Below are 27,241 nucleotides of genomic sequence, written 5' to 3'. Positions count from 1 at the left end.
CCGTAGTTCTAACCTCTGATTTGCTACGCAGACAGCCTCAGCCTTTCTTTACACATAAATAGCAAAGAGACACTATAACTTCACCATTATAAAGTGTGAATTCTGGTAACATGTTCTCGCTCAGATTGATCATTTTGGTTGCCTTGGTTTCCACTGGTAAGTAAAGATTACTATTTCACACTTTGTTTTTACTAACAGACTTTTTAGAAGAAGGAAAATGTTAGCTAAATATTCTTGCCTCAAAATCCAACCTGAGGCATTTAGTTTCTGAAGAGTTAATGTGACCGACCCAGTTATAAAGAACTACTAACTGGCAATAGATAAAAGCATGTGCATCTATTTTATCAACTCTTTGGCATGACTATGATAACTCCCTGTTTAAAGAAATGCTATAAGAATTGCAAAGTTCAGGTGGTTTTACATTCTTAACAGGTCTGGAAACTAGAATGACATACAACCAAGTTATTTACATTGGAGAGACATGACCTAATTCTGTCCTCTCTTACAACAGTGTGACTTCCAGTATTACAACCAGAATGAAATCAGAATCTGGCTCAGAATCTCTGGCCTTGTCTGCACCAGGTTTTTTCTTCTTAAGATTTCCAAGCATTGAGTCCCCCCGAGCAGCTCACCCGTAGTGGACTCGGGAGAATGAGAATTTAGACTGGCCAATAGGAGCTGGAGAGATTTTGCTGGTATCCTCTCACATGGAACAGCCAGCAGCTTTGAATGGTCTGGGGCTGCTATCAGGCAGGGACTCCTGCCTGAAAGCTGTTTAGATAAGCACCTCCTAACCAGAACCTGCCTCTGCCCCGCTCCAAACCCCAACTCATTCCCAGACCCCGAACCCCAACCAGAATCCTCTCCTGGAACCTGCCCCCAATTCCCTGCCCCAGGTTACCACCCACATCCCCTGTACCCTCCTCCCCCTCCCACCCCAGGTCACAACACCTCACCAGCACCCCTTCCTATGCCCCCCAGGTCAGAATCCTCACCTGCACCCCAATCCCCTACCCCAATGCACAACCCCCTTCTTTACTCAAACTCCTTCTCAGAACCTATAGTCTTTCCTGCACCCACAGTTCCCTACTCTGAGCTCCCTTCTGCACCCAACATCCATCCCAGGACCCTGCACCTCCTCCATAGAAAAGTGCATCCCTTGACCACTTACCAAAATCTTGGAACGCCCCTCCCCATAAAAAATATTGCCCATCCTGGTCTAAAAAACTCCTTAGTTTATACTGCATGTACTTTTATATGCTCAATTCAGACAGGTAGAGTAGCCCTTCCATTCCAAAAATTAACAATACACAGGAAAAGGAAACCTTTCCTGGTGTTCAGCATATCATCTGGACTCTCTTACAAGTTTAGCAAGCACCTGGTCATCTTATCTCCCACTGAAGATGAAGTTCTGAGGTTGCTGTTACCTTTTAGAGCTACACCAGTTCTCAGAAAGTTCAGCTTTGGAACATGATGATGACTGAGCTCTTTGTATTGCAGTAGCACTTAGTTAGCCTAGTCATGGGATCCCATTGTACCAGGGGCTGTACAAACATGAGAGAGAGAAAGTCCCTGCTCTAAACAATTTGTGATCTAGGCGAAGCATGAGGATTCCATTAGAGTTCTGTAAGATAAACTTGTTCATAGGATCAGTGATTCCTAAGTCTAAAAAAAATTTCAAAAATCTTGTCTTCTAAACCATGTATTCTAATTAAAAGGGGGAAAGAATCACCATTCTGCTTACGTTAAAGCTAAGAAACATGAATAGTTAGTTTGTGGGAGGCACCCAAGGAACATGGATTGGAAAATGATACATTATAAGAATTTCCTCCTATATTAACTGCATGCATTACATGCCAATATTTTACATAACTCCTTTCTATGCTATTTTAGACTAGAAATTTTGCTTCACTTTCATATATTCCATTTCTTTACAAGTTGCTGCAGGACCATGGGGACAGATATGTGCCGGGAATTCTGGAAACAGAGTAAGGGGCCGTGACAACTTTGGCTCGGGAGTGTATGGAGCTTCAAGGTAGTATATCGAGACCACATTTTATGAAGAAGAGAATGTTTTTTGCTCATTGTTGTTGCTACAATGATGAAATATTTACAAAGAACAAAAAAAAATCTGAGTTTAGACATTTATAGCACTGAGGGCTTCTGAAATGTAAGAATTACACCTCTGTTAAGCAATTTAGCTAAACAAGAACCATGACAATACCCTTCCAAAGTACATTAAAATCCCTTGTACCAATGTGTATTAATCCCACACTTTAGGGTTTGTCTCCACTACTGGGAGATCAACATTAGAGAGAGAGATCTCTCAGGATTTGATTTAGTGGGTCTAGTAATAGACTGCTGATGGCACCCCCATCAACTTTGGTATGCCATTAGGTCGCAAGGAGTAAAGGAATTCTACAGGAGAGTTTCTCGCATCAACCTCCCACAGTGGGGACACCACAAAAATTCAACCTAAAGAACATGGACTCCAACTACACAATTCATGTACCTAGAGTTGCATATATTAAGCCAACTTTCGCCCCTAGTGTAGACCTGGCCTAAGAATGGAGAGCGTTGTTTCCAAGACCTATTCAGTTCTTCGGTCTCATTGTTGAGGCTGTCAAGAAGAGTCCTTAAGTGTTTTAGCGGTACTTTTAAGAACGTTTGTGATGAGGACAGGACATTTGCCTACTAAGAATTGCACTCAGAGCACCAGATGATTTCACATGCAGCTCTCTGAGGGTGCATCTACACTGCACCGTTATTCAAGATAACTAGCATTATTCTGAAATAACAATGTGAGCGTCTACACGGCCATTCCATTACTTTGAAATAATTTTGAAATAATGGACGGCTTATTCCGAAATCTGTAAACCTCATTCAACGAGGAATACTGCCTATTCCAAAATAGCTATTTCGAAATAAAGTGTGTGTAGATGCTCCACTGCTGCTATTTTGAAAAATCCCGTCACCAGGACCATTCTAAGTTATTCCTCTTCCCAGTGCCTCTTGGGCTACATCTACACTGGCATGATTTTCCAGAAATGCTTTTAATGGAAACGTTTTCCATTAAAAGCATTTTCGGAAAATCACGTCTAGATTGGCAGGACGCTTTTCCGCAAAATCACTTTTTGCGGAAAAGCGTCCGTGGCCAATCTAGACACGCTTTTCCGCAAAAAAGCCCCGATCGCCATTTTCGCGATCGGGGTTTTTTTTGGTGGAAAAGAAATCTCTGCTGTCTACACTGGCCCTTTGGCGCAAAAGTATTTCGGAAAAAGACTTTTGCCCGAACGGGAGCAGCATAGTTTTTCCGCAAAAGCACTGACAATCTTACATTAAATCATCAGTGCTTTTGTGGAAATTCAAGCAGCCAGTGTAGACAGCTGGCAAGCTTTTCCGCAAAAGCAGATGATTTTGCGGAAAAACTTGCCAGTCTAGACACAGCCTTGTGGTTTTAAATCGAGATAGCTCGTCTACATTAGGGAAGCCTGCCTCAGACTAATTTTGAGGCTTCCCTGCAGTGTAGACATGTTATTTCAAAATAAGCTATTCTGGAATAAGCATGCAGTGTAGATTTAGCCTATGGCTATTCACAGCTGTAGACACAGGCAGGACAAATAGTTAAGGAATAACCCTGAAATGGCTCCCAGCACATAGGTCAGATGCTCGACCCATGCATGTCAGCATAGCTACAATGAAGTCACCGGAGCTAGGCTGCTTTTCACCAGTGGAGGGTCTGTGTTTTTTGTGCCTCCTAAGTGAAGTGACAGCTTTCAGCACCATGAAATCAGTGAAAAATATTAAGAGTAGAGCTGGTCAGAACATTCTATTATATGTATTTATTTTTAATAGAAAAGACTTTCCTCCCATATCCTCCTGAGAAAATTCCCCATTTGGTTTGAATAATGAAACACCTCGAATTCTGAAATTCTTTATTTTTTATTTCCAACCAGCAGTGCAAGTAGGCTAGTCTGATTTGCTGTGCCAATAAGACATTTCTAGCTGGTACAATGTACCAGAAAGGTACCGTCCCGTCCCTAGCCCCTCCACAGAGCTGCCTCTCACTGCGTAGAGCCCTATAGGAGTTGAGGCTGGGAGCAGTACAGCAGCTGGAGGAGCTGATGGCATTCGGGGCCTTTCCCCACTGCCCCACTCAGCAGGGAAAGGAGTGAACTCCCAGGCCCGTTCTCCAGCAAGGCTGCTGCTGTGTGGAGAGCGGATGCTGCTGCCTGGAAAAGTAGCAGGTAGAGCTTCTGTTCCTTTCCCAGGTGGCAGGGGAAGAGTAGGGAAAGCAGCAGAACAGCCAGCAGCTTCCCTGGCTGTCGTACCACCGCAAGCCCTCCCCCCGCGGTAACATGGGATGGGGAGGGCATGGGGGCCCCAGGAGGAGAGGAATCTCATGGAGGGGTCACATGCTCCCCTTCAGCTGGTGTCTCCTCTCCCTATCCCCTTTGTATCAGGAAAAACTTCGTTTACTTACACCAGAGTGAAAACATTCCAGGTTTCCAGGTGGTGGTGGTGTGAAGGAGGTGGAGGACTATTTTATTTCCTTAGTTTGCAACCCTATTATATTTCAAGAAAACTTAAAAGGCTTAAAAGTGAAAATTGTATCTTTCCCCTACAATGTTCTTGAAAAATGAAATGAACTTTTACACCAACTCTGACCAAGAGTGAGAGAGATTTGAAATTACATCTGGATGGAAACCTCAGCGTTGGCTATCTCCATTACAGACACACATCAGAAACTGAACTAAATGAGCAATAACCACAATAGCCCCTGTATTGCTTTACATGACATCTCTCAAACTCTTCCACCCATGGGCCAGAGCGATTGTGTTATAGGGCCCGAGACTCCCAGTGGGCCTGGGTAGGGGGCTGTTACCAGCCTCAAAGCCCCACCCCTTCTCACTGGCCCACCTTCTCCCCCCATGACACACCATCCCTGAGCATGTAGCTTTGGAGATCACTGGAAGGGAGAGGGCCTGGTGCCACACAGAAGCAGTTGTGCCTCTCTGCAGCAGGAGCCGTGGGGGAAGCAGAGCACACTGGGTGGGTGCACTCGCTCCATTGTGCTCCTGCAACTGTGGGGAAAATAAGGGAGGCCCAATCAATGATCACAGGTCCCTCCAGCGATCCCCAGAGCTGCATGCTCGGGGGTGCGGAGCCATGGGGAAGAGAGGTGGAGTGATGGGGGTGGGGAGGAGGGAGTGGAGGAGTTCAGGGGCTGTCTGTTAGTGGCCCCCAGAGTCCCAGGCCAGATTCCGCAATCACTCTGGCTGGCGTTAAATGATCTAAATGGCATATTTAGTATTGGGATGTAAGGCTAATGAATATGTAAATCAGCACTGTCTCATGACTTCCACATTTACATGTTTTCAGGAGCGGTGGAAGAAAGCACCGCGGGGTGGATGTAATATGCAGTGATGGATCAACAGTGTACGCTCCCTTCAGTGGAACAATCGAGAGACGGGTTAACCCCTATAAAAAGAATAATGCCATTAATAATGGTCTCCAACTTCGTGGAGGAGGTAACGGAAGCTACCAGAGATACATTTTTTATAAACTTTAAGTATTGGTAATCGAATAAGTTCACCCTCCATTCTTAACCAATCAGAGAGCTCTGGAAGAAGCAGGACCTAAATAAAAGTTAGGCAAAACAGAACTGTATTGCCAAGACCCACATTTCACTCAGAAGAGCCAGGGGTCCAATTACAATTCATTAACTCTTAAAAAACCAGAACAGGCCAAGTTGTCCATCAAAAGAAACACTCCTCTTCCCTTCCACTTAGACAATGGAAGAGAAATGAGAAGGCAAAGTGAAGAAAACAAAGAGGAAAATGGGGGGAGAGGGAGTATTAAAAGAAGGAGCTTGAAATATCCTGTAGTTTGCGTATATATACAAAAATTCTTCCCCCTACCTTGCCCCAAAAGACCAAGTAAGCCCAATTTCATGAAGGAGTTTCTTGATGTCTAGATTGCACTAGTGTGGTCAGCATTGTTTGCACTAATAGTAGGATGACATTAGGAGACGATCTGAAAGAGATGATTATCTTTGATGTGTTCTTTCGCCCCCACCCTCTTCTACCCTCAAGCTTTCTGCATCCAGATGTTCTACATCAAGCCAATGAAATACAGTGGTCGTATCAACAAGGGAGAAAAAATTGGAGTTATGCTGCCCATGCAAAGCGTGTATCGTGGTATAACATCTCATGTTCACGTCCAGAACTGTGACCTCTCAAATCCCACTCACAATTTATAAAATAAGACTGTACATTAAATAGAAATGTACAAAATCCCAAACAAAAATATCTGAGGAAATATAAGGATACAAACGCATCTCTTGCCCTCCACTCCAAATGGGCTAGATTTTTAAAAAATATCCACTTTGAGAAAGGAAAAAGACATTTTACACAAATAGCAAAACAAAAATGTGTGTCAGCCCCAGTAGCTAGCCATATCAGCTTTGCATGCTGGTGCTTATTTGTCTATGACATTATAATCTCATGCTTAGCAATAAAGTATTCCAGAAATAACAAGTCCAATTGCAACCTTTTTATATCAATACTTGCATTAATATTGTATCTTTGTCTAATACATAAATTAGGATTTTTTCATTACACGCATGGATGCTTGGTGTGAACTCTTAAAGAAGAAAAGTGCTCTCTCTTTTTGCATTTCTGAATGAATCCAGGTAATAAGAGAAGCAGGGCAACTCAGAAAGAATGGTAGAGTCCTAAAGAACAGTTTATCCATCATAGGAACACAAAGGTATTATTTCTATTATCTTGTTGTAACTGAAGTTTATAGCACAGGCAGTAGAATCATTTACATTTCATACCAGGCAGGCAGAATTTCTCTCCTGTGTGTTCTAGTACTTCTCACTGTGCTTTAAAAGGATGCATTTTACTGCATCTTCACCTAACTTGATGAATTGCAGTGACAGACTTTTGAGAATGTTGTCTCACAAGAAAGCAGATCACATAGCAGCCTAACACCATGACCAAATATACAGTGGTTAGGAACTGGCACAGGACTGGTGTCTTACCCTCCAAAGAAGCGAGTACAAAGGGACAGGTGGATAGTGGGGAGCAAGCAGCTATCAAGGTGTTTCCTCTACTAGGTCCAACCTCACAATTCAGCCGTCCAACAATGGCTGGCTTTTAAAAAGGAAGAGCAGAGCCATCGATGGTGCCTTAAGTGCACCAACTTGTGTTTCAAGGTGTACGTCTGCTTTAGCCAGATTTCAAATTCCACACGAACAGGTCAGTGAAATTTCACTAGCCCCATTTTCATTAATAATCAACTTCACAAGTTTACATGTTACATTTGGGCCACAGATCACCTTGCAACTTATACACAAAGAAAACAAAAAGGTTCTGGAGATTTCCGTGTTTCAAGAAGCAAGGATGCGAGGAGGAAGGGCTGTTCATAGGTTTTTTTCATTAGGGAAAAAAACTCTTTTCAAAGAACCTCCTAAATCCAAAAAGCACTGTACAAAACCAAGCATGGGCATATTGAAGAGCCTTTTCTCCATGCCTAGCAATGATAGCAGACGCTTGGGGGAGAAGGGAAAAATACGAGGGATCTGAAGTTCCATTCAGATAAGCACCCAATAGCTCTAAGACTTGGGAGCATCCGCCACATCCCTTGCCCTCCTACAACATTGTGTTCAACAGGCTCTGGCTGGCAGTTTCAGGACACTACACACTGTAATCCTCAGGACTGGGCCAATAACATAGGGGAGTTAGTCTCACTCGTGGCAGCATGATGTTGTGGAAGCACTTTTTAAAGAGGATGAATGAAAACAGGAATGGGAGCCAAAGCAGCTGTGGGGGCGGGGTATTAAAGTGTGGTCCAGTGAGAGCCATCTCCCCACCCCCCAAGGATCCCTTGGACCTAGAACCAACAGTGCTGGAAAGAACCTCCCCCACCACACACACCCCCACACACCCACCCCACATTAGGAGCCCAGCAATGCCTCCTCTTCTCCTACCACGAGGCCTTGGTAGAAAACCACAAGGAGCAGTCAGTCGTCAACTCCAGCAGTTACCAAGACCAACCAAAGCAGGGACCTTTGGACATTTCAGGAGAAACTGCTGTAAATTCTCTGCCTTGCGACAGTTAGCGGCAGCCACCCCCCGTCCATCACCCCTGACTCACCACGTATGTCAAGCACTGCAACCAGGAGATGTGATTACGGCACATGGACACACGCCCAGACTAGTTCTGATCTAGCCTGGTAACTGCATGGGCTAGACACCTGCCCAGGACTCGGAGTAAAAACTCCAGCAGCTTCCAGACATGTTGCAGCAATGTCTCTGCTACTGATACTTGGGCTCCCTTTTAAATTAATTAGATCACGGTGAGATCTGTCGACACATGCTACAGTTACACTTCCCAATTGCAGCACAGACATAGCCACAGTCTTCTCACCTTACCATGCATCTGACGAAGTGGGTCTTTGCCCATGAAAGCTTATGCTCCAACACTTCGGTTAGTCTATAAGGTGCCACAGGACTCCTCGCCACTTTCTCACTTTACCGTCACTCTGCACAGTCATCCCCCTTCTCCTCTTCTGCCTTGTCCTATTTGTTACCAGATTTGCCCAATACTCTGGGATGTGCTCATTTATTAGGGTTACTCTTATGGGACTGGGGGGAGGTTACCAATTCTATCAGTTTGCTGCTTCTGCTTATTTGTGCTCTCATATGGAGCTGAATTCTCTCTGCTGCCAATTCCCCCTCCCACTGGAGCTCTCCTACGGGAACTAGGTTCCTCAGGATGGGGTTCTTCCCACCTTAGCAACACAGAGACACTCACACCCATTAACAGAGCATGTCTAAGATGAGGGGTCAGCGTATGAGTGCTGATTACCCAGTCCTATGTCCCTGGACTCTGCAGGCTGGGTTTAACAGCAATGCCACACTGCACCCTCATGTGCCTTTGCATTCAGTGGGCTGAATTAAACAGCACTTTTAAGCTACCATCCTCATATGCCCCCAGGTTCAGCACCTCCTAATCCCCACTTTCACACCACAATCATTCACTAGTAAACCACACGATGAACAAACCCCACAGGATTTTGGGCACTACAGGGATCTTTAGCTTGGGTACAAGAAGTGTTGTTGCAGAGTGAATGGGGAAGCCAAAACACCACCCCTGAAGGAAGAGTGAACAAAAGAGAGAAGCAACCAGCTTCACAATGAAAGTTAATTATACATATAGGAAGCCGAACACACAAAACAGTTACAATATTAAATCTAAATTGCAACTGATTACAAATGTTAGGTCTAGCTAACCATGTAACAGTTTATATAGGGCAGTCAGGAGGCTAGGCTTAGAGACAGGTAGTTGGTGGGGGGGATGGGGGGAAGGGGAGAGAGAGAGAGAGAGAGACCTCACCACTCTGTGGAACTTGAACTGATCGGGGTTCCCAGATGATGATGGTAGCCGGGGGTCCAGAGGGCAGGAGACAAGCAGAGCAAAGCCCCCAGTACAATCAGACAGGAGATGAAGAAATCTCAGTGGAACTGATGCAGTTTTAATCTAGGTATCAGAACAGTTTTTCTTGGGGCAAAGATAGGAGTTTTTATAGAGATAGGACAATACTTCAAAGAGAAAGAGGCGAGACAATAGAGACTGATCACCCCTGGTTATGGGGGATGTTCCTTGAACGAGCTCACAATGCAACTAAGCAGTTTCAGTATTTTGGATGTCAATAGGATCGTTACTAGAATTGGTCTGATAATGACTAATTTGGGTGAGAGTAGGCCTAGGTTCATTAGCATCTGGAGTAGAGATTTTCCATCAGGCAGTGCTTCTCGGCTTTCAGTATCCCATAGTTCACTGTGGTTCCTCCTTGCAAGAGCTGGTCTCCATTCTGTATGCTAATGAGATGTAACTCTGTTCTATCTTTAATGCAGATGAGACTGGGGTGTTTCCTTAATTAGTTTAGGTGTGTCTTCCCCTGCCTTTTCCTTGCTTTGTCTGATTCTAGCAGAGGCCTAGGGGAAGGGGGGGGAATAGTTTTCCTTGAATGTCACTCCCTGGCTCTCCAAGAGCACAGGGCTGGTAGGTAACATTCTGCCTCCTTCCTTTTTCTTAGCTGATCTCTTCCTTAATACCCTACACTGGAGGTTTTCAAACTATGGGTCATGACCCACTACTGGGCTGTGGAATGTCAGGCAACGGGTCTCATTGCTGCAGGGGGACCAGATGATCAGTGGGGGTGCTAAGGCAGCTACCTGCTTGTCCTGATATCACAGACTGCACTGTGCCTCAGAAGCAGTCGCAACAGGCTCAGCTCCTTGGTCGAGTGAGGGTGGGCAGAGCACACAGGGCTTCATGCACTGCCCCGGCCCCGAGCACTAGCTCCACATTCCCATTGGCTGGGAACACACTGCTGGCTGCTTTTGGGAGGCAGCATGGTCTGCAGTGCCAAGAGAGGCAGGAATCCTTCCTTAGCAACCCCGCTGCACTGCTGGCTGGGAGTCATTCCTGCTGCCTCATCCCTGGCCCCCCGCAAAGTCAAAGCCCCCTCCTAAATCCCAAAGCGCTCATCCTCAGCCCCATGCTAGAGCCTACACTCTAGTCAAATTACATTGGGTCACAAGAACAATCTATTTGATCATGCTAGTAATGAGAATGTAAATAAAAACAGAAACTGGCTTTCAGAGAAGTTAATAAAGCCACAGACACTGAAAATAATTACAGCTACTTTTTGAAAACCATTAGCTGATAAGAGATGTCATAGAATACAACAGAAAATAGCTTCAACCTACTATATAAAAAGGATCCCTATAATTTAAGCACAACACTGGCAAGAGAGAAAGCTAATTAATTACCTTATGTTCCATGCAGCCACCACCAGCAGCTCCACATAATTTACATGCCAGTGCATTTCTGGAAAGCATGAACAGCTGGCAGACTGGGATAATGGCATTTTCCTTCTGAAAGCAGTAGATTACCTATGGGCTTTTGAAGTGTATATTTATATTAATCCATCCAGCATTTAAACTTTGCCTGTTATATTCTCTGTGATCCCGGTAGAGTTATAATGAGCGCACATCAAGGAAAGGCAACACATGTTGAACCTCTAGTCCAGCACTGTCTAGTCCAGTAACAGCCATGGCCTGGCCTGATTTTAGTTATCTGGCTGTCCATTTATCATGGGTGTGGTCAAATTTCCCATGATCCCATAAAGTTTGTTTACAGCCACTAGTCCTGGCTATCAGTGTTCTGCACTGTTATTTAGCTCTCATTTACCCCAAAATGTGTTCTAAGAGCCCAATAAGCAGTGGAAGTGTTGGCAATACTGCTAGACAATATTGACCTCCCGTGGTTTGACAAATTCTCTGGTTTGGCACCCATCAGGGCCTGAGGGTGCCAGACTAGAGCGGTTCAACCTGCAGGGAGTATAGGAGCAGCAAAGTAGGAAACACATGCTAGTTCTGCATAAAACACCCCAGGATAATTTTGAGGTGTGGCTCATCTGCTCTCCTTGTGGCTCTACTAGGTAACATGTTATTGGTATCTTTCCCTCTGAGTGGACATAAGTCATACTAGGTGCTTAAGAGCGGTGTAATTTTTCAGGCTGTTCTTTTAGTTCCACCTGTTTTTAAGTGGCAAGAAGCTCATTATTACATTTTATAACTTGATATATCAACAAATATTTTTATTTTCTTAATCAGTGTTGCCTAGCCCGGGAATATTGCTCTCCGTAGTTTTCAACTCTGATTTGCTAGGCAGGCAGACTCACCCTCTCTGGAACACATACATACAAGAGATGCTGAACGTGGTAACTTCAACTCGGGCCATGAACTCTGGTGAAAGAGCCGCTACATGTTCCTAGTCAAGTTGATTGTTTTCATTTCCTTGGTTTCCATTAGTAAGTTAAGATTACTATTTCATACAGAGTCTTGAGGGCTGTGGGTTTTTTGGCTTTTTTTTTTTTTTTGCAAACAGACTTGTTAGCAAAAGCTTCGATATCAGCTACATATTCTTGCATCAAAATCCATCCTGATGTATTCATTTCCTGAAGAGTTAATATAACACAATAATTTAATAAAATAGTAACTGGCAGCATATAAGCACTAATATGCATCTAGTTTATTAGCTCTTTGGCATTATTCATATAACTCATTGAAATACCATGAGAACTACAAAGTTAAGGTGATTTTAAAATTACTCTTAAATAGATCTGAAAACCAAAGCTGAAACTACAGACTTCACAGACATGTGAAAACTGGGGATGGGAGAAACCAGAGCCAACCAAGTTACTAACTTTGCTAGCTATCTAGAGGAACTTACCATGTGCTGTGTGTCTTTGTAAAGCAATTGCTATGGTACTGGAAAAAGTCCCATTGAGCATTTTTCCTGGTACTGGAAAGGCATAACAAGTGGGGTTCCACAGGGGTCTGTTTTGGGACCAGCTCTGTTCAATATCTTCATCAATGATTTAGATATTGGTATAGAAAGTACGCTTATTAAGTTTGCAGATGATACCAAGCTGGGAGGGGTTGCGACTAATCTGGAGGATAGGGTCATAATTCAAAATGACCTGGACAAATTGGAAAAATGGTCTGAGGTAAATAGGATGAAGTTTAATAAAGACAAATGCAAAGTGCTCCACTTAGGAAGGAACAATCAATCAGTTTCATACATACAGAATGGGATGTGACTGTCTATGAAGGAGTACGGCAGAAAGGGATCTAGAGGTTATAGTGGACCACAAGTTGAATATGAGTCAGCAGTGTGATGCTGTTGCTAAGAAAGCAAACATGATTCTGGGATGTATTAACAAGTGTGTTGTAAGCAAGACACGAGAAGTCATTCTTTCCACTCTACTCTGCATTGGTTAGGCCTCAATTGGAGTATTGTGTCCAGTTCTTGGGCACCACATTTCAAGAAAAATGTGGAGAAACTGGAGAAGGTCCAGAGAAGAGCAACGAGAATGATTAAAGGTCTAGAGAACATGACCTATGAGGGAAGGCTGAAGGAATTAGGTTTGTTTAGTTTAGAAAAGAGAAGATTGAGGGGGGACATGATAGCAGTTTTCAGATATCTAAAAGGGTGTCATAAGGAGGAGGAAGAAAACTTGTTCATCTTGGCCTCTGAAGATAGAACAAGAAGCAATGGGCTTAAACTGCAGCAAGGGAGGTTTAGGTTGTATATTAGGAAAAAGTTCCTAACTGTCAGGGTGGTCAAACACTGGAATAAATTGCCCAGGGAGGTTGTGGAATCCCCATCTCTGGAGATATTTAAGAGTTACCCTCACAGTTACCCTGGTGTGAGGGACGACAGAACTAGGTCCTATCTCTTCAATTCTTGAAGGTTAAATCATAGAATACTAGGACTGGAAGGGACCTCGAGAGGTCATTGAGTCCAGTCCCCTGCCCTCATGGCAGGACCAAATAAATGTCTATCTGGGATGGTCTAGACAGTATCTAACCTACTCTTAAATAACTTCCTATCTTGGAGTTGAATTTCCTTTCATTTGTTTTTATTTTTGTTAGGTTTTTCTCTCTGTTGTTTCCCCTGTATTTTATCAATCTGATAAATCCTAATATAGGAAAAAAAATCCTTAAATCTTGTTCTAGCACTCACACATATGGCTAGATACTAAGCCCTAACTTTTTTGTGTTTAAATAATTCACCTGATCACTTTTAATTTACAGAATTAAAAATATACACTGTGTAATCTGTCCTTGAGTGCATTCCATCCATCTATAGAATCTATTGTTAACAATAATTAGGTTCCTAGTGAGTAACTCCTAAAGAAAGAAGCAGCCTTCACCCTTTTATCAGAATCAGTTTTTTTTTATTTTTAAACCAAATTAGGAAATAGAGCTCAGAGGAAAAATAGTGCTCAGAATCACTCTGCCACACCAAATACATTTGACTTATGGAGTTAAACAATACACTCTGCAAAAATTTTAAACGTCTACAAACAGATGTAATTTGTTTAACAACCTCACAAACAGTATAAGCATGTTACTAGGAAACCAAATCAAAGGTCTTCAATGAAGTGGGTGAGTAGGTCTTCGAAAGTTATGTTGCATCTAGTAGAGGCTAAGGTAAAGTATTATGAATGGCAGTGAAGAGGGACTTTATTGGCCAGATGCTTAGATGCTGTAAATTGTTGCCAATCTACTGACTATTAATGTACATAAAGAAGGATCTCAAAAAATTCCCCATGTGTAGATTGGCTGCTTAGACTTTGTTGAGATATTCTAATGTATACCTGCAGAGTGACTACCCGATAACTAATAAAAACTGTGCCTGACAGTGTGCATATATATGCCTCTTACCTGCTCCTGTTTTACTCATTTCTGTTATGAAAAGCAAATGTCATTACACCATTTCACTATCACACCACTCTCTTTGGTGGTCTCCAAGATAACAGACCAGACCATATTTTGCACTTTATTGCCAATGAAGCTGCACTAGATCATTTTGTGTAACATAAAAACCAAAAATTAGTCTTGTGGCACCTTACAGATTAACAAAAATGTACAGGGTCATGAACTTTCGTGGGCAAAACTCACTTCATTTGAAAACTCTTTTTAAAAGTTACAGACTAGCACAGCGCCTCTGTAACTACATTGCCATTCTGCCAGTGCTTCATGCAGATCAAGTATATTTAAATTTCCCACAGCTGATAATTGCAATTAATCTCTGAAAAGAAAACAAAGACAACACTACAAACAAACAATATATTTCTTCATCCCATAATTACAAAACTCACAACCTATTTGATTGTCCTAGTAACAAGAATTCAAATGAAAAAGAAAAGCTAACAGTGACAGAGAGGAAAAAAATGTGGGGTTCTGAAAGCCACTGCCATGGAATAACAGAAATATAGCTTGAGCCCTGCTCTCCAAACAACAACAGATAAGTGACCCCTATGCTTCAAGCACATGTCGCAATTGCAGCTGCTCAAGAACTGTGCAATTTTTAAGCCTGTTCTATTTCTGTCTGTTTATATTGCAAGGCACTTTTTGCATTTTTCTTTCACAACTGGACTCAGCAACGGTTATATTTCTTAACATCCCAATTTCTCAATTTAAGAATACTGCTCGATATAGTTTCAAAGCTCTACTCATGTGTGACTGAGCAGACAGATTAAAATTTTCTAGAACATAGAAGAGCAAACGAAACAACATTATTACACTGATTTTTTGAGAGAATTCTGGTAAAACAGTTGCAAAATATTCACATACAAACTGACTTTTTAGGGTAGGTTCCCATTGGTGAGTTAATTATTATTTCAGGTATTTTTATGAGGCTTTAATAGACTTTTTTGGCAGAAGCTTGAATATCAGCTAAATATACTTAGAGCAAAATCCACCCTGATATATTTATGAAGAGTTAATGTAAAATATAATATTTTAAAAGCGCTATTAACTGACAAAAAATAATAAAATATATGCACATGGATTCTTTAAGTATTTGGAATGTCTACTCTACTAGAACACACTATCTGATTTAAAGAAATCCCAAAGGAACTGCAAAGGTAAGGCGGTTTTAAATTATTCTTAAGTTTCAAAATTAGAGTACATATAGCCAAAAGTTACTAGCTTTACTTGTTTCCAGAGGAATGTATCATTTACCATATCTTGGTAAGACAATAGCTATTGTACAGGCAGTCCCTGGGTTACGTACAAGATAGGGACTGTAGGTTTGTTCTTAAGTTGAATTTGTATGTAAGTTGGAACTGGCATCCAGATTCAGCCGCTGTTGAAACTGACCAGCGGCTGACTACAGGAAGCCCGAGGCAGAGCTGCTCTGCCCCGGGCTTCCTGGAATCAGCCGTTGATCAGTTTCAACAACGGCTGAATCTGGATGCCTGGGACAGAGCAGCTGGGGCGCTGCTGGGTAGGTCTCTGCAGCGCCGAACTGCGCTGTGGGGACCAAACCGGCAGCACCCCAGCTGCTCTACCCCAGGTGTTCCCAAGTCAGCCGCTGCTGAAACTGATCAGCGGCTGATTCCAGGAAGCCCCAGGCAGAGCAGCTCTGCTCCGGACTTCCTGGAATCAGCTGCTGATCAGTTTGAACAGCAGCTGAATCTGGACAGAGCAGCTGGGGCGCTGCCGGGTAGGTCCCCGCAGTGCCGCACCTCAGCGCTGCGGGACCAACCCGGCAGCACCCCAGCTGCTCTACCCCAGGCGTCGATGAGAAAAGCCTGGTCTTCTGGGGGTGTGCGCACTAGCTGCGCTCCCCCCCCCCAGCAGACCAGGGAGACGCAGAGCAAAGCCGCGGAGGACGCGGGCGGCGGGACCGCAGTGGGTCTTGGCGGTTCCGCCGCCCGCGTCCCCCTGGTCTGCTGGGGGCACCCCCCAGCAGGCCAGGGAGATGCGGAGTGGCTTTTCTCGCCGCGGAGGACGTGGGTGGGGGGACTGCCCGCGTCCTCTGTGGTGAGAAAAGCCTGGTTTTCTGGGGGGGGGTACACTAGCTGCGCCCCCCCCCCCCAGAAGACTAGGGAGACGCAGGCGGCGGGACCGCCCAGACGTGCCGCGGTCCCACCGCCCGCGTCCTCCGCAGCTTTGCTCCGCGTCTCCCTGCTCTGCTGGGGGCGCCCTCCAGCAGACCAGGGAGACGCGGAGCAGCTTTTCTCGCCGCAGAGGACGCGGGCGGCGGGACCACGGCGCGTCTGGGCGGTCCCCCCGCCCGCGTCCTCCGCGGCGAGAAAAGTCCCGTTCGTATGTAGGGATCCGACATAAGTCGGATCCACGTAACCCGGGGACTGCCTGTATTTAAAAGTGTCCTTTTGAGTAGCTAACTTTGAAGGTTTGGAGGGATGACCCAATTATGACCACCCTTACTTAAGTGTGGTTTCATACATTACAACCGGAATGAGAGGCCCAGTCTCTGGTTTTGTTTGCTCTAGTTTTTTTTCTGCTCAAGGTATCTCATGGTACTGCAGCAACACCAACCCAGGTAGACTGAAGGAGTGTTAATAGCAGCGGATGCCTGGTCTGAACTAACCACCCTCTCATCTAAAATCCACCCTGGGCAAGTTGGAAAACAGGATGGGAAAAGCACTAGAGACTGGGCTGTGCTATCTGATCTGTACTCCTGCTACTGAGAGAGAGCTTTTGCTTAATTATATTCCACAGCTGCTAACAGATGGTACCTCTGTGAAAACTGGTGCTGGGAGAAACCAGACGTATAAACGTTTTTTTAATGCACTCAAGGATTGTTTCCAGATTTTAAAAAATTCTCTCAAGCTAGACAAAACATATATTTCAAATTGTGTAATGTTTTGATGTCTAGGCCCTATGAAATTCTAAAACCCCCACAAACCAGTTTTCATTAGATGCAGATGTATACACCAAACTCAGAGAGCAGGACAAATAGCCCCCCCTCTCCCAAAATAACTGATATTTAACATCCCTAATAATTGAATAGTCGAGTAACCTCATTAATTCTTATTGGTTAGTCGACTATTCTTTAGTTCTCAGGGGCGGGGCTGGCAACCAGTGCATCCGGCCTCACTCTCAAGGAGCCCCCTGCTGCTCTACACTGCTGCCTCTTTACTAGAGGCAGCAGTGCAGGGTGCCAGGCAGGAGCTGGTCCACAAGGGGAGCGCATTTAAAAACCAGCTCCCTATTCAGACTGGCTGCCTGTCGCCCTGTCCTGATAAAGAGGCAGCAGAGCAGCGTGGCAGCAGCCCCTATCTGGGGACGGGGGTCTGAGCTCCTAGACTTGGTGCAAATTGGAACTGAGTGGGGAGGCCTCCCCGCCCAGCACATAATACACTTTAAATGCAGAGCCGCAGCAGGGGTAGGTCCCAAACTCATCACAAGCCAGGACTGAGCCCAGCTGCTGACCAGCCTGCTAAAAAATGTAGTGGTGTGGGGGAGGGGAAGGAATTAACCGATAAGCTTTTGCTTATTGGTTAATCAACTACAAAATACACATGGTGAAAAAACCTTTGCAGGAGTTTAACATAATATTTGGACTCACTCTGACAAGAGTAGCATGAATCCATTCCAGTTTCTCCCTCAGACACCTCTCTCCCACTGAAATTGAAATTCTGAGGCTACTGTTACTGCCCTGAGCTGTACCAGTTCTCACAATGTCCAGCTTTGGAATACAGTCATGACTTAACCTGACTCCATGTAGCACATAGGCACTCCAGAGATAATTCTGCTGCAGAATCCACCTTTTTCCTGAATAAGGTTGTCTACATAACGAAGTTGCTAAAAGGGCAACTTTGAGCCTTTTTGCGGAAAAGCATATGCAAATGAGGCTAAGTATAGAATATCCCCATGCCTCATTTGCATAATTAAGGAGCACCAGTTTTTGCACTAAAAGGAGCCATCTACACTGCTCTTTTTTGTGCAAAAACCTCCTCTTGCGCAAGAGCCATTCTTCTGGGGAAAAAAGCAGAACAGCTCCTGTGGAAGAGGGGGTTTTAGCACAACATGAAACATTGTTATACTTTTGGTATATAGTTTTGTTGTTTTGTCTACACACACAAAATAAGGGGCTTTAATTATGGCTGTGGCTATTATGGAGTTCCCAGATTGTGTATTTTAAACACTTTCTTATAATTGTTTTTGTTTACTCATTTTTGCTTAAAATTGTTTTTATAGATAAAAAGTCATTGTTTAAAGCATCTAAGGCTTGCAAAGTGTGACAACTTTGCAAAGCAATTCACTCAAGAATGGTGGCAGTGGCCTTCCAATGAGCACAGCTGATACAAGTTGTCTCCACAACCATTTAATCTTTGGCTCTCTTCGGTGAGGCTGTCAACTAGGGTCCGTAAGAAGTTGTGTGTTACTATTGATTTGTGTTATGGAAATTGGACTGACATGACCAGCTGATACCACATGTACTTATCTGGTGCTATTGGCTTTTACTATAGATCTGGAACAGAACAGACCCAATGAATAGAAGTGAAATGGGCTTTCACCTGACAAACAAGAACCCAAAATGTGATGGGCTTGTTTTTGACAAATCCCAGAAATATTTGAGGAAGAATTAAAACCCATTTCATGGACATTTGGAATTTTGAAAGCTTTACATGGAAAATAAAATCCATTTTTGAGCCACTTTGATAAACAATTAAGAGTTTTGCGATAATGAAAATCGGATATTCGCCATGAACTTTTCTAAACTTGTGGCAGAGCCTGCCTATGAACCCCACTGGGTTTGTTGGCGGGGAGCCACTTAGATAAGCCTCCCACCACAGCCTGCAACTTGCACCCCACCCTCTCCCACACCCCAACTCCTGCCTCAGGTCATCACCCTCCCTTGCCCTAGGTCACCACCCAAACTCTCTGCACCACCCTTCCATAGGTCACAACTCCCTTCCAGACCCTGCACTTCCTTCTACACCCCTTGTCCAGGTCGGAATCCTCCCCCAAACCCATACCCCTTCCTGGACCCTGTTCTAGGTCACAACCCCCTTCACCCAGACTCCCCTCCACCCCACACCCTTCCCTGAACCCCAATCCCCTACACCAAGCTCCCTTCTCCACCCAACCTCTATCCCAGCCCCCATAAAAAAGTGCTGCCCTTGACCACTTACCAAAATCTTGGAATGCCCCCTTACCCCACTAAAAATTATTGCCCACTCCTCTTATGGTAGTTTAAAAGATGGCAATAACTGCCCTTTTGGGGAGAAAGGGAAAAGGTTAGATCAGAGGTGAATAACACGTACAGATGCTGTTATATCGCACCAGCCCCAGAGAGGGTGCCCTAAGGGCGGAAGGTTGGAGGTTTGTAATAAATTTCTTACAGGTGCTGTTGTGTGACGTGGAGTGTGCGGGGCTCAGGGCAGGCAGTTGTGGTATGTGGAGAGCTCAGAACAGGGGTTGAAGATGTGGGGGGCCAGGAGCTTGGGAGTGTAAGGGCTCAGAACAAGGGGTAAGTATGGGGGGTGTAAGGAGCAGCTTGAGGTAGGGGGCTGCAGGAATCAGGGTTGGGGTGTGAGGAAGGTCTCAAGGCATGGGAGGATGTGAGGGGTGCAGGATTCAGGGTTGAAGGTGTAGGGGGCTCAAGGCAGGGGGATGAGGGTGAGTATTGGGGGGGGGGGGGAATGCAATCCTGGACCGATGAGAGGGGAAGGGATGCATCCCAGGTAGCCGCTTTCTTGCCTCGCTAATTGCTGATTAGTTCACCTCCCTCAGCCGAGTACCCCAATGGGATGGCTCCTCCTTACCTCAGGAGCACACTGGCTTACCGTATTTCAGAGCATATAACCCGCAGGTTATACAAAGTTTTACAAACCCTGAAACCCCATCACGAGATATACATTTCCGTGGGGTAAACAAGTGTATTTTTACTTGCCTGGGCGTGAGTGCGGCTCCCCTTCTGCAGGCTGGCCAGCTCACCTGCACTGCGCTCTCCGTTTCCTCATCCCAGAGGCTGCAGCTGGTCTGTGCAATTACCAGGCACCATAAAGTATCGTATATAACCCGCGGGCTATACCCGTGCATGGGTTATTCTAAGACTTTGTTTTGTTTTGTTTAAAAACACATTTAGGAAAAACTGCGGGTTGTACATGAGTGTGGTTATATATGCTAATTTACGGTACTTTCACCTGTGGTTGTGATAGACCGGAGCTTCCTTGCTACTGGTGTAAAAGGTGCACACAAGAGGAAAAAAAAGAACAGCAAAGACAAAAAAATGCAGCTTTTGACTCTGGAGTTAGCTCTCACTTGCAATCTCACTGCCAGAGCAACACACTTATAGGCCACTCCGTGACATGGTGAACTTATACTAGAGACAGGCTGTTTAGGATATTCAATTTAGTTGCCTCTTTCTAGTCATACGCTTACAGTAGTGTTAAAAATTTAGTTTTGTCCAGCTAAACCAGACACCTATTACAGAGAAGGAAAAAGGAGGAGGACAGGAAAACGAAAAAGAAAAATGACACACAAGGAGAGAGAACTTGTCAGGTGGTGTTGAGAATTCGGGAATGTCATCTGGATCCTTCTCTTTGGGCCAGTGTGGCCAGGACATTTCTCAGCAGTAAGGGGAAAAAAGGCATAGCAGTGTCATGGTGGATTCCAAGGTCCTAGAAGACAACAGGGACAGTTGTCAGACGGTGAAACTTGTTTCTCCTCCCCTACTCCACCATCTTTTAGCTTGCCAGCATTGCAGTGATGTAGAAAGCTTGTTTTAATCCCTTTCACCATCTCTCCCCATACTCTTTTCAAGAACTCAAAAGTGGAATGGAGGACAGAATAGCCCTCATTAATTTGTCTACTAAATAAACTTAATTTATTTCCAACACACTTGGCTCATTGATTTTCTGGTCCAACACTTCTCATTTACTCTGCAGTGGCCTTGAGTTAGTATAAATCAAAAGGCCTATTGATCTAATTCAATCTCTTTTTAAAACTTTTTCCATCAGTATTTGATATAGGAGATTGAAAAAATTCATAAGATGACACAATCACTTTCTACAGCTGGGCTCCCAGGTAGGGTAAATTTGTAGGCACAGTTATTACAACAAGTATATTGATGCACTTCCAGTTTTCATTTTCCAACAGGAACTGCAGCATTTTATTTTCCCCAAATGCAAACAAAAATGCCCCATTCAGCCATTCAATGAACAAATGTAACAGATGCAAGCCAAGAACTCCCTCGAGTAGGGAGCCTCTACCCATTTGCCACTCTCAACTAACTCTGATCTGCAATTCTCCTTAGTCACCCTCAGAGATCAATAAGGAGATTCCCACACTATAGGGCTTCAAGGCACAGGCTTAACGTTAGCAAGGGTTGTTCTGGGGGGCTGCAATAAGGGCCAAAGATGTCAACTACGTAACAGTTAATATTTGAAGACACACTTAAATGCTGTTGAACCAATCTCTTCATTATAGAATTTAGCACAAAATATGAAGCACAGTTTTCTACCTTAAAAAGTGGCTAAGGAAATATGGAACCTTCTTGCACAGTTCTGCAATTTTTGTTTTTATCTGCTTATTTTAGCAATTATTTTCTCCTACTGCTTTTTAGTCCTGTTAGCCCTAGAATGCCAGACACCTAGACGACAGTGAATTGAATTCTAGACTATACTAATAATAGAACAGATTTTGCTGAGTTTCATTGACTCTTAAGCCCACTGAAAGCCATGAAAATGGACAAATACTACTGAGGTGTAATCTGGAAGCAACAAAATGCATGGTTGCTACTTCGGGAAGAATTTGTACTGCAGATGTAATTGGTGATACTTAAGAATACAGGATAATTTTCAACTATGCAAATGGAAAATGATCCGGGGACATGAAACACCTTTCACAACTAAGTAAATTTAGTGTTGAAGTTCACAAAAATATGGAGCCCCACAAACTTTAAGTCACTTTATTATGGTGTTTGTAGACTTAGAAGCTGCATAAATTTAACAGTACTATATATTGCATTAATACATGGTCCATGAAACAGGTACAGGTACTGCCTTAAGCTCCAGCAGTTGTGTTTAACATTGCTGTTCAATGGCATACTTTTGCAGGGCTCTTTCCTCCCCATCACTCCTTTATTTGCATGTTGTGTGTCAAACTGCAAGTTTTTGAGCAGCAACCTGTATTTTCATCTAAGTATCCAGCAAACTGCTGAGGCAAGCCAGAAAATGGGTTAGGGGCTTTTGAATCTCTGTGGGAGCATGGAGGACACAGTTAAAAATCTTTGGCACTGCCATCTCAAAGCCACCTGTTTGTACCCCATATTCCTCTGTGTTTAAAATTGTTTCCAGAATGCTGAACTGTCCTCTGTTGAAAGAGTGGTGCTGGAACGTCTATTTCATCTTCCACCCCCACGCTACACAAGCAGAGCTCAGTCCCTGAAAGTATCATCTAAAAAGGCTAACAAATTTTCAGAGGAAGCCATTTTAAATCAGTATTCAGAAGAAGAATAGGGCCTTGGCTTCTGCTTATCCATGTGTGTTAACAGCGTAATGACTAGAAAGCTACTTTGAAGATCTAGGCTATAGAACTGCCAACCGTGACAGGCAACCAAATCTGTCAATTAGCACAGCCTGCTGGTTTATAGTGAGACTACAAGGAATTGTCAGTAAAACTATACAAGCTTCAGATAAGCTTTTTCAGATAAAGCTTATTAAACCCTGACTTGTACCTAAACATATCTAGTTTATTTTTGTCATCTCTTCCTGCAATTTTTATCATTTTAGTAAATCCTAATGTACAGAATAAATCACAGACTTGTTCTAGTGATCATATACAATTGCACACTAACCCTAGTTACTTGCTCTACTATGGTTAGCCAACACTTTTTTCAGGTACAGAACTAAAAACTACATTATGCTCTATGCACAAAGGGGATTCATACCCTTCTACGCAAATCACTCAATTTGGTTCCTACTAAGTAAATACTAAGGATAGTAGCTGCTTTCACACTATACACTTTCATGAGACTCCAATAGGAGCCAAAATCTCATTGCCAGTCTAAGTGCCTAAAACACTTAAAAAGGAGTTTAAGCGTCCTAAATTAGTAAAGCAGCTGAACATAGCATTCAGAGGTCAGAGCCTGTATCCACATGCCTTCCATTTGCCTCTTTATATTCAAGGGTATGCAAACTGAGCAACTATATTTGCCTTCATTGCACTATGGGTTGAATCCTCAAATGTATTTAGGTACCCAACTCCCACTCAAATCTGTGAGAGCTCCAGATGTAAATAGTGTAAGGATCTGCACCCAGCTCACTTCCCCATTTTTCTTTGGTTGGGTCTCAGATGAAACACGGTGGATAATATTTTGGATTTCACTGCCAAATGAAGTCAAGCTAGACCATTCAGTGTGACAGTTTTGTTTCATACAGATGGAGAATTTACTGAACTTCTGTACAATACATTTTACCTTAATTTTACCTCAGCTACTAATTGTCTCCAAGTGACTGCTAAATAGACACAGTGCTGTAAATAAATGCAGTACCTTTACCTCATAATTAAACAAAGCTCAGAGTATGAAAGCACGATATATTAATTCTCTTTCACTTACATCCTTGGCACTAGGGAATCCAAGAATCTCAGTTTATCAGAGAAGCTACCACCACATTTGGGCTACTATTACAGCTGCCACAGAATGAGGTAAAAACAAGAGTTTGAGCATGACATCTTACCACACAAGTAACAACCCGCTCCAATCCCATGAAGTGAACAGAGAAAGTATGCAGCACAATGAAAGGCTTACGCAGCACTAGTGTATCTGAAGGAATCACTATCAATGTAGTTCCCTATAGACACCAAAAACAGTAGGTATGAAGTCACCAACATTCCTGAATTCTGACCAATAATGCCTTTTCCAAGGAAAGGTCCACAACTTCTGTCCATCACTTTTTCAGGCACAGATATACTTGTGATACTTCTCACTAAGAGTGACAAGCTTGTGTTCATTGTAACATGTGGACATGTTGCACCGTACAGAATGCACAATGGCTAGAGATATGAAGGGGAAGGTAATTACCCCATAACAGCATGTATGCACCACAAGCTGCTCCACATAGTTTACATTAAAAAAACCCCACTACACCACTAGAGAGCAGGAGCAGCTGGCTGAGTGGGATGAGGAGCTGCTACCACTACAACTGGTATGGTTCCCTATCAATTGCAGGGAAGCGGCAAAATTTTTATGGCATTTAACTGTAAGTTTATACTAACCCACACTTTATTAATTTTTCCTGCTATATTATTTGTGACCCTATTTGAAATATTTGTCATGAACACACATTTTCAAGCAAAGACAACAGCACGTATAGAAGCAATAAAGACACTGGATATGCATGTAATATCTTAAGTAATTAATTGGCCTTGGCTCATCTGTTTTATTTCTCATGGACCCTCATGGCTCAGGCAGTTATTTCTTAAGTTCCGCTCCTCTTTTTCCCACCTCTCTTCGCAAAATTACTGCCCCTCATCAAAAACGATGCAATTTCTTAGGCTGTTTCATTTGGCTGATTGTGGGCAGCAAGTAGGTAACTATTGCACTTTACTTTCAACAGTTGCATTTTCTGTTAACATCCTAATTGCCTAATCTGATAATACTGTCTTACATTGTTTCAATGCTCCACTAAATCTGATTGGCTGGGAAGACAAACTGCCTTTTTAGGATACACAAATAGCAAAGAGCGTGTACATTCTAACCTGGATTTGATAGAGAACTCTGATGAAAGAGGTACAAAATGCTCACACTCAAACTGATTGTTTTTGCTGGTTTGGTTTCTAACGGTAAGTTAAGAAATGTACTCTGTCGTACATTTTTTTACGCTTTTATTTTAAAAAACACTTTATATAGTTGAAATGCATCAGAATTTACTGATAACTAAATATTCCCGTAGGAAAATCTATCCTGAAGTATTTATTTTATGACAAGTTATTGTAAAAATAGTATGTCTATCTATTTGGAGAAAAATGTTTTAGTGATATGCGTTACTGATTTGACAAGAAGTGGTTTAAAGAATTGAAAAGCTAAGGTAGTTGTAAAATAGTTTGAGACCTAAGAACACTGATGTATACAACTAGCCAAGTTATTAGCTTAGCTTTGACATTATTAATGCTTTTTTGCAACGTAACAGCTACTTTGTTGGAGAAAAATATCTTCAGATTTAGAGAAGTGACTCTGTTCTGATTTCATGCCATTGATTTATAACCAGAAAGATCAGAATTAGGCCCATGCTCTCGAGTTTAGCCCACAGAAGGCCTTTCTGTAAATTCCTACTGGTGAACCCATAACAAACAGCAATACAAGCTGTACCTCCAAAAACTACCACTCTTTAGTCTGGCAACATCCATGGTTTGGCAGGACCACGGATGCTCCTAGACCAGAAATCCCAGGAGTCTAAGGGAAGGAGGGCAAGGCAAGGCCAGGGCAACAGAGTTGGCAGCCTGGCTGTGGCAGCGCAGGATCAGGCCATAGTCCCACCAGGGCCTGTGTGGAGCTGGAATCCTGTGGCAGCCCCCAGGAGTGCAAGGCTGAGGCCAAAGCTCTGCAGCAGCACGAAGCCAGGGTCTCCTGGCAATCCCCAGAAGTGCAGGACTGGGGCCTGGAGTCTCCTGGCAGTTCTCTAGAGCAGGCCGGGGCACTGTAGCAGCCCATGGGAAGGGGAGGCTAGAGTTGGAGCCCTGTGGCAGCATAGAGCCGGAGACCCCCGGCAGCTTCCTGGAGGGTGGGGTCAAAGCCATGCAGCAGCCACCAGGAGCATGTGGTCCTGGCCAGAACCCTGCAGCAGGAGACTGAGCCTGTGCTGCTCAGGGAAGTGTCAGCAGCTGGGCAAGCAGCCAAGCCAGATTACTGGGGGGGGGGGGGGGGGGAAGAGAAGGAGCAAGGCAGGGTGCTGCCTGCTGAAGCAGCCTGCCCAAAACAGACAATGGGTTTGGGGGCTAGTGGCAGGAAACTTCTCCTGGTTTGGCAAATTCTCTCCTTTGGGACTAATCAGGTCCCGATGGTGCCAGATCAGGGAGGTCCTACTTGTAGTAGAATCAGGGGGAGTGTTACTTCAGACAGTGCAAGAGCATCTACATTGCATTTTAATCATACTGTTGTCTAGAGCAGCCCTTGGCAAAGTCAGATGGCAGGTTGATTAGAACATCAGCAATCAATCTTGAGTAGCTGCTTTGCTGTTTCCACCAGTGATATTAATTGGGAAATTAATAAAAATCTAGTCATTGCTCTCAACTCCAGTTTTCATAAACAGCCATAATATGGTTTGTGAAGCACTCTTTGAAAGTGCAGCAGGATGAAGCTAACATCTATAGTCCCAACCCCCTTTGTATATTCTTCTGGTTCAGAGGTAAAATTAGGTCCTTACATCCTCGATTAATGTCAATACATTTTCAATGAAGGCATCTGACCTTTATAGATATAGTTGTATGACAATTCTCCAGCTCAGCAATAGCTGCCCTGGCAGCAGGCAGGGAGCGCTGGCCCTGGCAGCAGTGGGGTGAGCAGCAGCTAGAAACCTCTAGCCTGAGACAGCACCAGCTAAGCAGACAGCAGGGGGCCTGTGGCTGAAGCCTGGTTGTAATGGCGCTGGGCTGGAGCCCTAACCTAGGGGAAGCAGGGCAGCTTGGGATAAGAAGGGAGGGCCTCCCCTGGTCCAGCAAATCCCCTCATTCAGGACCGGTTAGGCCCCGAAAGTGCCAGAGCAGAGAAGTCCAATCTATTTCCAATATTGACAAATATATCACTCTGCTTCTGCTAAAGAAAAGAACGAACGACGGTTTTGTGCAAGACAGTCGGTATTGAAAAGTGATACTAAACTTCAAAATTCTTA

General features: G+C 43.9%; 1 protein-coding gene across 1 annotated transcript in view; it reads left to right on the top strand.

Moving 5' to 3' along the window:
* LOC102459454 (myeloid protein 1) overlaps positions 1–27,241 on the top strand; it is a 29,671-nt gene continuing 2,430 nt past the window's right edge. The window contains exons 1-5 of the mRNA XM_075900732.1: positions 1–156; positions 1,939–2,035; positions 5,383–5,531; positions 6,096–6,259; positions 25,142–25,196. Coding sequence (XP_075756847.1) covers positions 111–156; positions 1,939–2,035; positions 5,383–5,531; positions 6,096–6,259; positions 25,142–25,196 — 511 coding nt within the window. The 5' untranslated portion in view covers positions 1–110. The remainder of the gene's footprint in view (positions 157–1,938; positions 2,036–5,382; positions 5,532–6,095; positions 6,260–25,141; positions 25,197–27,241) is intronic.

The sequence above is a fragment of the Pelodiscus sinensis genome, chromosome 17 (assembly GCF_049634645.1).
Source record: "Pelodiscus sinensis isolate JC-2024 chromosome 17, ASM4963464v1, whole genome shotgun sequence".
Lineage (NCBI taxonomy): Eukaryota > Metazoa > Chordata > Testudines > Trionychidae > Pelodiscus > Pelodiscus sinensis.
This window is presented reverse-complemented; position numbering and strand designations above follow the sequence as displayed.